The following is a 16712-nucleotide window of genomic DNA, read 5'->3' as shown; positions in this document are numbered from 1 at the left end:
TCACGCGATCACCCATATTCAAATTTATGATGGAAACATTTTGAGTGACAACAATGATAAATATACTACATAACTTAATTTTATATTTCTCTGATAAAAAGTATTATGTACCACTTATTATTCAATCTCCTTATTTGTCTTCATCAAAACATTTCAGTTCATAATAAAATTAAAGTTATAATCTTAGTAAAATCTAATATATGTATATCAATGAAAGAATGCATTACCTATACATTTATTTAAAGTATGAATAAGCTATATCTATTTCTTTTTAATGCAGGTTGCAGAGCCATTCGCTTTGGGGTATTAACGCTTATGCTTCTCCGTTCCTCTTAACGGTCACGTTCATTTTTCGACGCGTTCCTATTTTCTAGTCGTTTGTACGTACGTATAAAGTATCGGTTAAATGCATATTTTTAACATGATGAATGTTTATAGTTTCAAATCTACATAAAACACCATGATACTATAGCTAACTTCAACCTATTTAAATTATATATGCTTTCCTATAGGTTTTGCTAAATTTTACGTGTTGGAAACTATAAAATTATCCAGAAAAATGCAATGGATTAACTTAACGTAAACTTAATCTAGGGCTTGTTGATAATATGGGTTCATCTTATTATTTTCTAGAATAGTAATAGCATTATTCATAATGCCGCACCTAGAATTTAAAATTCTTTCACTGCTCAGGATATTCGATCTGTTTTTCGAAAAAGTAACGATAGAGCTTACCTACCAAATCCTTACATCGACGTGACCTTACACTTGAACCCATTATTGAGACGATTTGTTCGAAGTGCCTTCTTCACGGAATCTGTGTTCTTGAAATCGATAATGCAGAACGAACGTTTGTTAATTATTCTCGTCCAGATACAAGTGATTTCTCCACACGCTTTAAGGGACTTGTAAATCAATACTTCGTTGTATTCTGCAAAATTTTAACACAATGATAGACTACAATCATGAGTCAATTCTCATGTAAAAGTAACTTACGATTTCCTTTCGTAGAGACCATGACGGCGTACCCGGATCGATATTTGTAGTTCACGGACTTGAATGCAACCCTTAGCAAATGGTCACGATATGTACGAAGGTGCATTTCAAGGGATTTTATAGCTTGGTCGAAAGTCACAAATTCGATGAAAGCCTTTTTTGTGCCAGAATTGGTTTCGCTGAGGTCCAAAGAAACTATCTGGCCATACTTGCTGAAAACCTCAGTAACCTGGTACTCCGTAACATCCTGGGGCAAGTTACCAACGAAAACTGATAATAAAAAAAGGATACATAGATGGTTGATTTCTAATTTTGACATTAATCTCAGGCACGCATTCAATGTTCCAGCTTTTGATTGTACCCCCCACTTAGTATAGAAATGGAAAAGCAGCATTTCATTGTTTGACATGAAGAGAGCTTGCAGAGCAATAGAAGAGTCTTGCAAAACCGCCGGAATTAAATAGAACTGTATCAGAAATCAATCCAGAGAAGGTGGTACTTACTGACAGGAGTTTCGCCCTCATGATCCATTATTCCTTCGGATGTAGCACAATCGAGGTCAGACTCCGGTTTTGCGTGATCGTCTTCCCGCAAGGGAGATCGGACACGTGGTGAATGTCTGCTGCGCCGCGGGGACCGGGGAGATCGCGAACGCGAGCGAGATCTATATCGAACGGAGCGCCGACTTGATTCATGGCGTACATTTCCGCGACTAGTACTACGGCGACGCCGAGGAGATGTCGAAGATGATCTTTCTTTTCTCGAACTTGGTGTTCCGGAGGTTCTACGTTTTTCCAGAGGTTCTGAAAATCATAAGGATTATTAGAGAGAGTGTATTCCATAACGTTGAGGACCTGATCTTGCATTGTTTTGTTACACTAAGATCCAAGCTCAGAAAAATTGTAAAAGCCAGATTTTCACCTAATATTATCTTCAAGTCTCGAGTATTTTTGTCATACAAATTTTGATTTTGAGATAAATTGCAAAATGTAGAAGCGACTTCTTGTTTTGTAACCACTTCTTTTTATAATCAATATCACTCACACTTAATACTAGAAGTGTGATCAGTGCTAGAAGCAGTGAAAAGCTCATTATCTAATGTACATAAGTCATGACAATATGTGTTTCTTAGAAGATTAAGCTTTTTATTTCAATCTGTATAAGTTTCCTGCTGACATTTTACAAGAATTCTACAGCGTATTTTGAGAAAGATGAAAACTGTATGCAGAATGGAACGGAAAATTTTAATTCATTTCGCTTCTACGCAAGCTAGCATTTTTTGACTTTCTTACAGAAAGGTATAGGCGTTGGTCCATGGGAGGATCATTATGAAACCTATACCTTATTTTTATTCAATTTTTAAGTTTTTCTTAGATAAGATAGTAAAGATTTAAATGTGTTTGTCCTTTCAATCTTTGCTCAACAACTTTTGAAACAGAATTTATTTAGTAATAATAGGGTGTCCGATTAGATTGAGTCGATTTTTGAATTTCTCAAACCCTGGGGTCTAAAGCTTCGTTTTGGTTCAAAACTCATCCATGATTTTTTACAGAATTTTTGAGTAACGTTTAAATGAGTAGATTTGAAATCTTAGGTTTGTATGGGAAAAGTGAATATTTTGTACTGAAAAATCAACAACACCCTGTGGAACGGAGCCTGCTAATGGTTTTGGTGCCAATTTATAAATCTTCTAAGTAAAGAGATGAACCAGCTGAATGCTGGAAATCTCTATAGTAAAGAAATCATACAAAAAAATTCTAAAGGAAATTTTCGGCTGAATAACTTGGTCCAAGATTATTGTTGCGAGTATGCAACGCAGCAAGCAACTGAACATCAAAGCAATCGTTGCTTAGTTAAAATTACTTTTAGTTTGTCAGAATAAAAACTTGTTAGAACAAACACGTTTTTACTTCAAGCTCTTTCAGAAGGAGAAAATTCGTCAATGATCACACAAATTGTGCAGCCAATGATTGAATTTGTGGTAATTTGTGGCAATTTGTTAGGAAAATTAGAAGGTTTGATTTCAAATGAGAGAAACCAATGCTCAGAGAGAGTGAAAATGTGCTAATTGTTGCAATTTGTGAAGCAGTCGTGGAATTTTGATCATTACCACTCCAAATGCAAAGAATTCTCTCTCCACTGCAATCACTCGCAAAATTTCGAGCATGGACTAATGCAGAAAGTAACAGTCCAGTTACTAAGCAACGGAAAGCGATTACGACGCATGACGACAACAGTCAATACACGTTTCTCACTGAATGCGGTAGTCAAGTGGAAAAGCAGGGATACTAGATTCCGGAGCCTCATGCCACATTGTCAACTTCAAAACTGCAAAAAGGATTTGTCGTTGTTTTCAAAGCAAGTTGTGCCAAAATCATGAGGGGCGCGAAGCTGTATGCAACGGCGCAGTCGGTTGGAAATTTCTTTGTGCTGTGTCATCCGACAAAGCGCATATCCCTGGCAACAACAAATGGCGACTGCGCGCATGGCTGGCATAGGCGTTTTGGTCACAGAGACTGTGGCGCGGTGCTCAAATTGCAGACTATGGCTGAAGGAGTTACCGTGAAGGGAAGATGCAAAGGGCGCCATTCCCGAAGGTGTCAGGAAATGTATCGTCGAATGTCATGGACTTGGTGCACACCGACATTTGTGGGCCGATGCGAACGAAAACTACAGGTGGAAGGCCAGTACTTTATCACGTTCATCGACGACCATAGTAAATACCGGACCGGAGAACGACCGAAGTCGGAAGCGCTCGAGAAGCTAAAGGAGTACGTCTAGCTGGTCAAGACGCAATTCGAAAAGAAACTCAAAATTCTGAGGTCCTACCGGGGCGGTGAATACATTGGCAAGAAGTTAAAGTATTTCCTGAGGCATCGCACAGCTCACCACACCGTCACCCCTATCCAAAACGGGGTGGCTGAACGAAAGAACTTGTATCTGTTCGAAATGGCCAGATGTATAAATCTAGAGTTTGTTTTGATTAGGTCGTAAGAATCAATATAAACAAAACTGAGTTATTGGCTGCAAACGATTGATAAACATGCATTCTGTTATTGATAAAAACTCGGTTTCATTTGATCAATAAATAACTTTACCAAGATGATTTGAATTTAGGACGTATGACGACTTTAACATTTTTGAGTGTACTTTGGTTTTTGCGTCATTTTGCGTTGCCGTGCATTTGCCGTGATGCAAAACGTCGCAAAAAAATAGTTCGGCAAGTTGGTTATACGACGTTGTGCATCGTCACGAAAATCGCTTCGAGAAGTGATGAAGTTAACGTGAAAAGAAAAACAAACCAGTCTGCAGCAGTGATATTATCCATTTTAGCATGGTGAAACACTGCAAATTGTTGTCGGGTAAGTAGAATATACTTTATTCAACTACGTGTGAAAAGCCAGTTTATTTTTTTTCGTTACAGAAGAAACTAAACAATTTAAAGCGTTGGATGCTTTTAGACACATCTTGAACTGCCAGTGGCGCACAGGTAATGCCCGGTAATGTTCTGGTGGATTCCCAATGGCCAGTTCCACCACGCAGTAATTCAAGATTTCATCGGAAGAAGATATACGTGGATTTATTGGATAAGATTTTTGATTCAAGCATTTCCCTAATCAACTCCGAAAGAATTACTGGAGATTTGGCCAATCAAATCAGTTTTTGTAATCCGTCTTATCGATTGACCAAAAAGACGTTTACGCCAAATGAGAAATGCATTAAGTCGTAAGTACATCTTTATCAATAGTAGTTTAATTTACATTAGTTTCGAGTACGGCAGCATGTTCTGCGTCTAGTTTTACGTGTACTTTCTAATTTACAGAAAAATTTGTTCAGAAATAATAAAATGAGAATTGAAAATGTTTTCCGGAACTTAAACATCGATTTTCTCAAAACATGTCTAGTGGCTCTTACGACCTAATCAAAACAAACTCTAGAAATACTCATCGACGGAATTTTGGAAGGGCTTCTGGGGCAGCGCGGTGGAAACGGCGAATTACATGCAGAACCAGCTGCCGTCACGGTCATTGAGTAGCACACCATACGAGCGGTGGTACGGTAGGAAAGCAAATCTCGAACACGTTCAGCGGTTTGGCGTGGATGCGTACTGCCACGTTGATGGTGGATGGATTCAAGCGGTGCGAGGCAGATCCCTGTATGTACAAGAAGAATGCTGGTGGCAAGTGGTGCTACGTTCTTGTTTATGTTGATGATCTCATCGTAGCTAACGAAGATGAACGTATCATCGTAGCTAGCGAAGATGAACGTATCATCGGAGCACTGGAAGAGGCGCTTTCCAGGAACTTCTAGATTAGCAGCCTTGGTGACGTGAAATTTAACCTGGGCATCGAGGTCAAACGAGATGAAGCCGGAGATTTTTACATCAGCCAGCTGAAGTATATCGAAAACGTTGTTCAGCAATTCCAGCAGCAGCAATTTCAAAATTGTTAGAACAAACACGTTTTTAATTCAAGCTCTTTCAAGTCTGAACCAGTCCGATTCTCCCATCGCACCAGCTTCAGCTCTCATTTTATAGCAATTGCTTTTGAATTATGTTGTCATTCGATTTGAGATCATTTCCACAAAACAATGAAAATTTTATTAATTTTCGAAAATTTCATTTATTTTCTAGGGGTGGAACAAAGCACATTGGGTCAGCCAATTTCAGATAAAACATCTTACATTATGATAAATCAAATTAAAGGTCAATAATGAAAACGTGGTATTTGTCTATTAAATAACTCCTTGTTTATCATGTCGAATAATTAACTGTAAGTTGTTGAAGTATCAAAGTATGAGCTTATTGAATTTATCGACTTGATGAACTAGTATTGTGCAAAGTACAAAACATACCTGAATGATGTGGCGATCCGCGCCGCCTTGGAGATCGAGAGCGAGATCTTTTCAGAATGCTACGCCGTGACGAATATTTCCAATTGGGACTCCGATTGTGTAAACTGTTGCGGGAAGAAGGAGACCTGGAAACCGATCTATCGTACCCTAGAAGAGGACTGGAAACCAACGCTCTAGAGAACGGACTTAGGTTTTCTCGTCGGCGAGGTGATAGTGGGGAAATTGAGCGCGATCTTCTGTATTTTTTAGTTGATGATTGATTACGGGATCTTCGAAGTGGAGATTTCGAGCAAGATTTCATTTTACTGAGCGTTGGTGGCTCAGGAGCAGGGGGGATATTGTCTGAATCACTCGAATTTGATGACATTTCATCTTCATCTTTATCTCGTTTCATGTTTTCGGAAAGAAGTCTCATCAGTTCTGCTTCTTCAAATCTCTCTTGTGCACTGATACACTTTTTCTCGTTACCGCTACTAGATCCAGAAGTTGATGGTTTTAATTGCCAAGGAGCTAAACCTTCTCCTATAACATTTCCACCAATTTCGCTTTGTGCCAGTTCTGGTATAGGGTTTGAGTCATTGTTTGATTTTTTGCCAGATTGGATAGTATTCTTATAGTCAGTTTCAACAAGGTTTAGCAATTGTAATTGTTGGGGATAAGTAAAAAGCATGAATGTGTGAGCGGCATTGAACCTATTTTTGCCACTGACGAGATTACCAATTTTTTTATCAGGTTTTAATTTGCGGAAATAAGGAACATTAATAAACTGATTAACGATGCCATTAATCAATCGAAATTGTTCTACCATCGGCATAGAACTGAAAGCAGGCACATGTATCATTTGACTTTCGATAGTTTGCATTAGATTTCTCATTGCGGGAGTAACAATTGGTAATTGTGCTTGCTGTGGGCCAATAGGATCCATCATTGGACCAGGAGGCCCCATCATTTGACCTGGGGGTCCCATGAATGGCCCAGGGCCCATCATTTGATCAGGAGGTCCCATCATTTGACCATAGGGTCCCAACGTTGTACCAGAATGCCCCATCATTGGTCCAGGTCCCATCATTGGTCCAGGTCCCATCATTTGACCAGGAGGTCCCATCATATCACCAGGAGGTCCCATCATTTGACCAGGAGGTCCCATCATTTGACCAGGAGGTCCCATCATCTGACCAGGAGGCCCCATCATCTGATCAGGAGGTCCCATCATGTGACCAGGTGGTCCCATCATTTGACCGGGTGGTCCCATCATTTGACCGGGTGGGCCCATCATTTGACCGGGTGGTCCCATCATTTGACCAGGTGGTCCCATCATTTGACCAGGTGGTCCCATCATTTGGCTTTGAGGATACATCATCTGATCCGGAGGTCCTGTCATTTGGTTTGTAGGTCCCATCATTCGATTTGGAGGCCATCCCATCATTGAAGCTTGAGAACCATTGGTATGATTCGGAAATCCAGCGGGAATATTCATTGATCCATTATTTTGTGGACGTTTAGTTGAAACACTAGACACTGAACTCATTCTCGGAGCGGAAGGACGCAGAACTGGACTGAGCACTGGTATTTTTTGCAAGTTTGTTTTGGTGGGTTCTGAAGTGTTTTGGGCTTGTAGTGTTTGGATTTTCAAACCAGGTTGCGTCGAATTAAAACGTTTTGTCGTCACCTTTACGATTCCTATCATCGGAACCATCAAAGCTGGCTCAATCCATTTTGTATCTTCCATACAAACAATTGCCTTTTCCACTGATTCCCGTAAAACAAATTTAACCGACCCAATACCGTTGAAACGATCATAGATGTCTTCGTCAGTCACGAACCGCTTCAATCCAGACACTGTTATACATAACTCCGGGTCCAACAATAACTCTTCGTCGGCCATATGTATGAGCAAGCGTTTTCCATCCAGAAAACTCTGATTCATTAGGCAGGCACGCCTGGCTTCAAGGCGCGTTTCAAAACCAATAAAACCTTGTGGCACATTATTTTTAAAGTCTTCACGATAGCTGATTACACTGCCACATTTCTTGAAAAACTCTTGAAATTTATCCAATCCCGATCCAGAAGGATAATTCATTATTCGAACTGAAAATAAATATTAATAATGAGTTTGGAGGCTCGTATCGCTAAAATCTTATGAAATTTAATACCTTCATTGCGATAGTATTTATTATTTGGGTTGGTATATAGTTTGTTAGGTATGGTACGAAGACGCATTGATTCAACTCGATTTTCTGGGTCCATAAAAGATCTCAGCTGTTGTTCTTTTTCCATTCGTGTTAAAGTTTTCGGGTAAACTTCGGGTATTGGCATCATGTCCGATTCATATGTTTCTGGAGAAATTATAATTTATTAGCTAACTACCTACATATATTGTGAGAATATTCACACACAGTTTTAGGCTTTCAAAAAAAAAACAGTTTGTTGGTTAAATTATAACATGCGTTCGTTAAAACGTATAGAAATTCTCGTAGATTGCCAGACAGATTCGAATTAATTTTAAGTTAAATTTATTATGGAACGAAGATTATATAATAAGAAGTTGTGTGGATAGTTCCACCATCTCTCATTTTTTCTACAAGAAAATTTTACATTTTTTACCAGCGGTTCAGAAAGCGGTTGCTATCTATCGTTGCTTACCTGCTTTATACTTTACGACGTATACATTTTCCTCAGCAATACGTTTCAATTTGATTGCCTGATTAACGGACATAATAAATTTGAACATCACTACCGTATTGTAGCGCACGTCATTTACCCGATAAATATGATTGACTTTTCCGCACTCGTTCATGGCCTGGTAAATCTCATCATTTGTCAAATCTATTGGAGTAATTATTTGAAAATAGTAGTTGCAAAATTAAATAATTTAAACTAGAGTTTATGCTACTTACAAACGCTAGTTTGTTTTAGAATAACTCCCGTAAACGACGAATCATAGCCGCAGGTGATTTTTTCATTGTAGATTTCCAAGCCCACTCCTTGGTAATTGTGAACTTTGAGTAAAAATACATGACGTGCCGTTTTAGCATCGCTAAACGTGACAAAACCGATATTGGTCATTATCGAGACAGGCGACTTTTTCATTTCCCAGTCGACAATTTTTCCGAATTTACCTAGATAATCCATTACGTCCGATTCTGGTAATTCACGTGGAATGTTTGTAACCATTACTTTAAAAACAAAATTAAAAACGCTGGTTAAGTAAAATACACATATGTACATAATATAAGGCGCTTAGGATCAGATAGATGTACTTAACTAAGAAAATGCGCTTTGCGCGAGGTGCTCGATTTTTCATAATTTTGTTCGAATTCAAGCAGTTTTAATTTAATCGAAAAAGTGTTAAAATAAACTAAATGGAGATTAAGATATGAAGATTCGATTAATATATTGTAACTCCATATCGATGATTTAGGCATTAACATCCCTCTGATCCTGTGGGCCTCATATCTAAAATTAATAGGTAGGTACTTACACTTTGTTTCCGACTCTGCTTCTGAGTCATACCTCAAACTATATGCTAGTAAAAAGATGATAAAATAAGTCTAGTGCGTAAACTATTAACCGCAAACCCCTTACCTTGACACTTTTCTCTTATGGTGTTGAAGGACATTCCCTGGGGCTTGTCTAGCATCATGCAAATGTTGCGTTTCACGGGCTGCACTGTGAACTGTACGCCTTTGAGGTTTCGGTTGCGAACTGAAAGGGCCCGCTGTGTGTAATCGCTTTGTTCGAATGAAATATACGCATAATTGTAAGCAGGCTTTTGGACACACTCAATCTGTCCAATGTTCAGGAAATGATCGTACAAGTCTTCTTCGCTTATATCTGAAAAACAATAAGTTTTACTTCATATCTTTAGTTAAAAGATTAAAATATATCGCAAATAAGAGCCAAGCTAATAAAAAAACGACGTATTTCGTTAAATAGTCCAGTGCATTATTTAGAATAGGGGAAATAAGGGAACAAAGAGCAATAAACAACAAAATTTTTTTTGATAAAACAAAGATATTGTTACAATTTATGGCCCCCAGAATCAGAGAGAGAAAAGTGCCCAAATGATATGATGATATTTTCGAGAAAATGCGCTTCAAAGTTGTCCGCTGCTCGATTTTTCATATATATTTTTTTAATTCGAGCAGTTTTATTTCATTTGTAAAAGTGGTAAATTTAAAAAAAAAAATCTACGTTTTGTTTTAAATAAAGATTAAGATATGAAGAATCGATTGGGAAACTTAACAAAAAATCGAAGATTCTGACAGTTATCTTCCTCTAATTCTGAGGGCCTCTAATTGATAGTACAGAAAAAATCGTCCATTGCTAATCTCACCTGGTCTCAAAACTTAAATGTTAGAAAAACATAGAAGTCAACAGAGCTCTAGTGATTGATTTAATGAAATATATAAGTAAAAGACCTAGGTGAAGTGGTAAACACCGAATTAAACGCATTTGAACCTATTCAAAATAAGTTGCTTTGTAGTTGCTCAATAGAGTAATAAGTTTGATGTACGGGAGATTATCAAACTTGAGAATAACTAGACTAGAGGAATGAATGACGTCCTGGTGTTGAAATCTCAATAAACAATAAAAAGAAAAGATAAAAACTTATTACCTAAGGCATAAACCTACTTGAAAATCGAAGAAAAACTTACGTTCGTTCAGATTTCTTACAACAATTGCGAATTTCGGTGTAAAGTTACGTTCCGAGTCGCAACTGGTAACGAAGATTCGCTTGCCTTGTAAAAAAGTGTGGTTCATTCGCAGAGCCTTGGCTTCGTCTGTCCGATTTGCAAAACGTACGAAGGCAATCTTCGTGGGACAATAGCTACAATTTTCCAATCGGAAGGTGACATTTTCACACAGCTGGAAGCACGTCCGCAACTGGTCTTCCGTTGTTGATTTGGAAATGTTTCCTACGTAGATGGTGCATGCCAGCTCTTCAGCACTGATCACCCGGCCATACGGAGGTTCGTCTTATTCGAAAACAAAACTTCTGGTAAGCATCATTTCATAAATTTTGGATATTTAAATTACCTGCCATTGCGCCAATCGCCTAGATAAGGTTTTGCTTTTTATTTCCTGCGAGGAAAATTGAATTAAAGAAAACTTTTCACTCGAAGGAAAACAGAAACAAACTCGATCCTTTTTCTTTTCCTCTTATGCCACACTCTCAGAAATATGTTATCAAAAGTATGCTATAAAATAAGTCAAAATAATCTGTACACGGATAAAAAAGTACTTGTTGAAAATAAACTTTTTATTTAATACTTTTAATTGTAAAGAAAGCGTTTTTAAAAAAATTACATTTTGATAATTTAAATAAAATCCATTTGACTGTAAATAATGTTTACTGAAACTTAGAACAGAAACTGCAAAGTAGCAAAAGGAAATTTTATTCTCATAGAATTTAATTTCAAAGAATCTGAAACGAACTTCTAAACGCGATTGATTCATGAAATTCCTTAGATTTAACACGATTTAATCGTTAGTTAGAATACCATGCGCACGTACTTTGTACGCTGTAACCCGGGCAGTAAATGATTACTCTATAGTGGGTATAGTTCAATGAGGTACATAGAAATTTATACAGGTTCTTTCTTCTTCTTTGTAGAGAATATTGGGAGAGCATATAAAAAATAAATAATTTGTTAAATTGTGACACACTAATGTTAAATAAAATGAGATCGTCTTGAAAACATCAATGAATAGACTCATTGAGAGGTTCCGTTCAAAATGATGGAAAAGAAATCAAAAAGGATAATGAACTCGAGAACTTAGAGGAATTACTGCGATGAACTAGCTTGATGAGGAAAAGAGAAAAGAGTTCGGAAAAGGGATAGTCTTGAGTGAGTTTATAGAGAGAGCTTGAAAAGAAAGTTTGCAGAAAGCATTTTTATTGTTTAGAATATCCGACTAAATAAGTAAAATGTGGATATTTGTTGAGGAAAAAGTGATCGGATACGACATTCTTCTTCTTCGTTTTAGTTTTTTTTGGCCAGAGAATGAAACTCTATAACACCACTTTTCGTTCTGTTCTTTGATAGGGTGTTGGTTGTTTTTTTTTTTTTTCGGGAATTTAACACAACGGTCATTCTTCCCAACACGCTCGAAAATAATTAACCAATTATCGTTAAAAAGTAACCATTTTCACACCTTTCCGCGTTAAGTGATTTTTTGGTTTTTTCCATAGAGTTGTTTTTGACATTTCTTACGCACACTTGCTGAGCGTGTACAAATGAGACGGGACAATTAACCTCAAAAACTCTCGGTACAAAAAACGGGCAGCCGTTCGACACACACATAGTCATTTTTAAGGTTAATTGTCCCAAAACTGAAAAGTGTTGGTTAAACAACCAGTATAATATCACGAACACTACCAGCGGCAAATAGGACTATAGAAGTCATTTTTTGACTTCTCTTGAGAAGTGGAAATATGGTTACTTTTTAACCGCAAGAAATTATTGCGGAGAAGTTGAAAAACGGTTAATTTTGAACCATATCGCAGAATGGTAGGGAAACAGGTAATTTTTTTCTATTAAATTCTAGAAATGGGATGTTTTTAACTGGAAAAAGAAAAATGATGCGGGTTTAAGAGCAGCATATTTATTTTTTATCAAACTTAATCCAAACAAACACCATGAAGATCAATTTGTCCCTCTCAAAAAGACATCGACTGATGTACATGTGCACCGCAAAGCTTGCCGGAAAGTCGGGATCCACATCTTTTCCTGAAACTCGATTCCGTACCGTCTGGTGAAGCAACTGACATAGCTGATGATCATCATCATCATCAGTTTACATGCCTTCCAGCTACGATTTTTGGGATTTTTTCGTATCGGTGAGAAAAGAACCAACACAGCAGAGCAAACTTTCATCACCTGTTCTGGTGGTGATCCGAAGGATTTCAGCTCAGTCAGATTGTTTTTGTTCAAGGTGTCCAAAGCCTGGCTCTGCTTTGCGCAAATCTCCTTTGCAAATTTGGCTTTTTCCCCGACTTCATCGACGACTCGAACCTTTTTCTCTTCCTCTGCTGCAAAGTTGTTCTGGCAGTAGTGCGGATGGATTAGTTTATCCTCTAAAAAGATAATTTTCAATGGATATTGAATTTTGATATCTTTTTACAGTATGTACAATATAGATGCCTACCTTGATATCCAATAAAATAAAGTGAATGTTTTGGTCGACCTCCGATTATACCGATACAGTTATCCAAACTAAGCATTGCCTTGAGACAATCGCCTTAGATGGGATTCAACTTTTCCGTTCCTAGTCGCAAAGGTACCAACAAGATTAACGCTTTCCGGTATCCGGCAATAGCTTCTGATGTGCAATCGACGGCTACAGTTTTTTCGTGAGAATGCGAAACGGTGGCTGGAGAGGAGCCGCCACCTTTCCCTGATTCGTTTCGCTGATTACCTCTAACTACTTTCTTTTGCGATGGTGCCACGGATGGTGCAGTTGTAATCGTACATTCTTCCATAATATCCTGGATGTATACTGAAAGAAAAAGTTGTTTATTTCTCATGGTTGTTCACAACGATCGGAAACAGTATAACTTACCGGGGCAATCTTGTGCTACATATTCGTGAAATCCATCCAAATTGGTTATTCCTTGTGCCGCTAACCTAACCGCTTGTCTCAATAGGTGAACAACTGGCCCTGGTCGGTACCAGTCACCCGGTTTTTTGCTAGATTCCTTCCCCAGAGAAACCAATAATCTGAACTGCTCAGTCACCGAATCCCAGCGCCAGCAGCGGCCTAAGAAATGCGTGCTTCAACCTTGCGCCAACAACATCTGTCCCGAACGGATCATGCAACCTTCTTACTCCACTATTGCTTCCGGGCTGCCGTCTTCGAAGGCATCGGTCCCCGTTCCTTCCGCAGGGCTTTTCACATAAATTTCCGAGGGAGACTGCTTCATCTGAACCTGCTGCTGTTCAAAAATCATGATTGGTTTCCAAACTGGCACTGGTCCGTTCTACGGAGTTTTCCACCGACGCTGGACCGGGGATGAATTTCTGATGGTAGCATCGTCCCAACAGCCACAGCGGTTGTTCCTTCGAAAAATTGGTCCTTAATTTACCGCTCCAGCCAAATTTCCCGTGGTTCTACATGGTCAGCAGTTTTGATTCCACTTTACTCTTCAACTCATCGCCAGTATTGCTGCCAGTAGGATTAAAATTAAAAATAAACTATAATAAGCCAATGTGGCTTTGTCGAAGATTTTTGCTAAAATGGCGGACATGAATAAGTTGTTTCGTTTATTGGTCGAAATTCTAACCATTTCTCGCGTGAGCTTTCATTACGTCGAATGAAACAAAATTTGAAAAACTGAGATATTCACTAAAAAAGCTTCATTATAACATTATCTACCTATATGATTGATAAAACAATCAATTTAAACCCTTTTAATGTATAAAATTAAAGACTTTCAAAATGACGAATGAAACAAAACCTTGCTTGCCCATTTCAATGTTGCTTACGTCCCTTCTTCCAAACGGCGAATGTGCAGAGGAAGAAAAACCTAGCACATTCGCTATGGATTCCATGAGCACAGTTTTGTTTAAAGTTCGATTGTTTACAATCGCGTGTAAACTTCGGTCGAATTTAAAACGCGTTTTTTAAATTGAAAATAAGCCTTAAAATTCCGGTCAAAGGGTGCAACCGAAAGATTTGGGTTCAACCTTGACCATTAAACTTCTTTTGCCATTGCATTGGACCGGGAAAGTTCTTAAATTTCGGATTTAAATCCGGAATTTTTTCCGAGTGCGATCAAAACAACATCGTTAAAATCCCAAACTTGTATGCAAGTAGTTCATCTTGGATACAAGTATCATAACCTACCGGATAGAAACTACTGAGAAAATAGTGCAACAAAACTAAGTGCCTAACCCATGGAAGAGGCTAATGCGGACCCTCCAGATGGAGGGGGTAGACCTTCACTCAACTTACCAGATTGGATGCTAGGTCCCGATGATCTTGGTGAAATGCGACCCTTGTTGATGAAGGCAAGGAAAAATGACGATTGTGATGCTAAAGATCCCGAACCTGACCTTCCACTGAAACCTTTTCTCATCGCCAATACTGTTGAACGTGCTGTGGGCTACGAAGCAGCAAAGAAGGTACAAGCTACGAAACAAGCCAGAGGAACAAAGTACCTACTGCGCACGAATTCTAAGAAGGTATACCAGCAGCTCATCGGCGTTCGAAGTTTAACAGATGGGACACCGATCGAGATTATTCCCCATCCAACTCTTAGTTATGTTCAAGGCATAGTGTACGACTTGGACACGATCAACGAAGAAGAACAATTCCTTGAGTCACAACTGAAATCTGAAGGAGTTACCAAGGTCAAAAGGATTACTAAGAAAGTAGATGGTACCCGGAAAAATACCCCATTATTGATACTGACGTTTAATGCACTGAAACGACCCGATTACGTCAAATTCGGTTTATTGAGGGTTAAAGTTCGCACCTTTTATCCTTCTCCCATGCTATGTTTCAACTGCGCTGAATACGGCCACGGTAAAAACAAATGTCCATCGAGTTCAACCATATGCCTAAGGTGCTCAAAGGAACACGAAATAGCCGAAAATCTGCCATGCACAAATACAGCATTTTGCAAAAATTGCAATGGAAGTCATGCTCCTGTTACCCGCGACTGCCCGAAATACAAAGAAGAAGAAGCGATAATCAAAATAAAAGTTGACCGAGATATTTCATTCTCAGAAGCCCGTAATATATACCGTGAATCAAACAGAGGTTCTTCGCTGTCTAACATCGTTCAACGAAGGCTAGCAAGTGATTCAGACGAAAAAGACCGAATAATACACTTATTGAAGGAAGAGTTAAAAGCTGTAAGGTCAGAGCTGCGCAGCCTTCGTGAATCTCTCTCAGTAAACAACGTCGACAATACTAGCCTAATATCTACCCAAGCAACCAGAATTCCCTTAAAAAGGTTCCATAGAAGCTTAATCAGCTCTCGTTTGTGTCTGAAGAGCATGCTAATCAACCCAAAATTTAAGTTCTTAAAGCTACTTTCAAGTTCGTTTAGGTGGCTGTAGAGAACGCTATTCAGCTTCTAAGAGAATTTCAAGAAACTTTTACGCGACGAAAAAAAAATCCGATTGACAGATTGCTCTGACAACCACATGTCAGATTGCTAGGTTGCCGGTCTATCATGGTCTATCTCATTGATTTTAATTACATATATTGTTTTGATTACAAAAGCTGCTTGCACGCCTAGAGAATTGAACCGCTGCTCTCTAGGTTGCAATGAAACTCACCAGCCTCTCGACCAATCCAGCAATAGTTAATTGCCACTGTAATGATTAGTATTTAAACTTAATGTCATTTGAGATGATTGAGTGGGTTGGTCAATAGAGGGTACCTTATTTCGTTCAAAGGACTTTCAGTACACAATATGAATCATAACAAAAATTCGCATCATCAAAAATTTATTCGAATATCTTAACATTTATAAGAAAAATTCGAAAAAATCTTGAATTCCATTTGTAAATATCAGTGCAGATATAAACGAAACAAATACCATGACGAGAAATTGACAGACATTTTTGACATGTCGCTTAGAATTCCCATATAGGTTCTTTAAAACACTTTCAAGTATCTTAATGGTGCGCTTTAGAATGTTACGCGAACGTTATCGACCTTCTTGAAAAATATTTTTGACATGTCGCTTAGAATTCCCTTAAAGGTTCTTTAAAACACCTTCAAGTATCTTAATAGTGCGCTTTAGAATGTTACGCGAACGTTATCGATCTTCTTGAAAAACACTTTTGACATGTCGCTTAGATTTCCCATATAGGTTCTATAAAACACCTTCAAGTATCTTAATG

At 38.3% G+C, this 16712-nt stretch overlaps 1 protein-coding gene and 1 pseudogene across 2 annotated transcripts; both read right to left on the bottom strand.

Moving 5' to 3' along the window:
* Positions 1 to 547: 547 nt before the first annotated feature.
* LOC129760662 (uncharacterized) lies at positions 548 to 11019 on the bottom strand. Of its 2 annotated transcripts, XM_055758318.1 has the most exons (12): positions 10891 to 11019; positions 10509 to 10829; positions 9436 to 9684; positions 9332 to 9376; positions 8748 to 9026; positions 8494 to 8676; positions 8004 to 8186; positions 5851 to 7938; positions 1500 to 1799; positions 997 to 1266; positions 736 to 931; positions 548 to 664 (listed from the first exon to the last, which is right to left on the bottom strand). In XM_055758318.1, the coding sequence occupies exons 1-11, from the start codon at positions 10895 to 10897 to the stop codon at positions 747 to 749; spliced, it is 4110 nt and encodes a 1369-aa protein (XP_055614293.1). In that variant the 5' UTR covers positions 10898 to 11019; the 3' UTR covers positions 548 to 664; positions 736 to 746. The 2 variants fall into 2 exon arrangements, with proteins under 2 accessions (XP_055614293.1, XP_055614292.1); XM_055758317.1 differs by having other exon boundaries at positions 548 to 931.
* Positions 11020 to 12458: 1439 nt separating this feature from the next.
* LOC129760661 (cysteine protease ATG4C-like) lies at positions 12459 to 14405 on the bottom strand (annotated as a pseudogene).
* Between the last annotated feature and the right edge of the window lie 2307 nt (positions 14406 to 16712).

Source organism: Uranotaenia lowii, unplaced genomic scaffold (genome assembly GCF_029784155.1).
Source record: "Uranotaenia lowii strain MFRU-FL unplaced genomic scaffold, ASM2978415v1 HiC_scaffold_710, whole genome shotgun sequence".
Classification (NCBI taxonomy): Eukaryota; Metazoa; Arthropoda; class Insecta; order Diptera; family Culicidae; genus Uranotaenia; species Uranotaenia lowii.
Note: the sequence above shows the minus strand (reverse complement) of the source record. Positions and strands in the feature narration are given on the sequence as shown.

Excerpts from the sequence above, each read along its gene's own strand:
- LOC129760662 (XM_055758317.1), bottom strand. Across the intron at positions 9,377-9,435 it reads CATAAGAGAAAAGTGTCAAG|CATATAGTTTGAGGTATGAC; the intron begins GTAAGGGGTTTG and ends TCTTTTTACTAG. Across the intron at positions 9,027-9,331 it reads AGCAGAGTCGGAAACAAAGT|TAATGGTTACAAACATTCCA; the intron begins GTAAGTACCTAC and ends TTGTTTTTAAAG.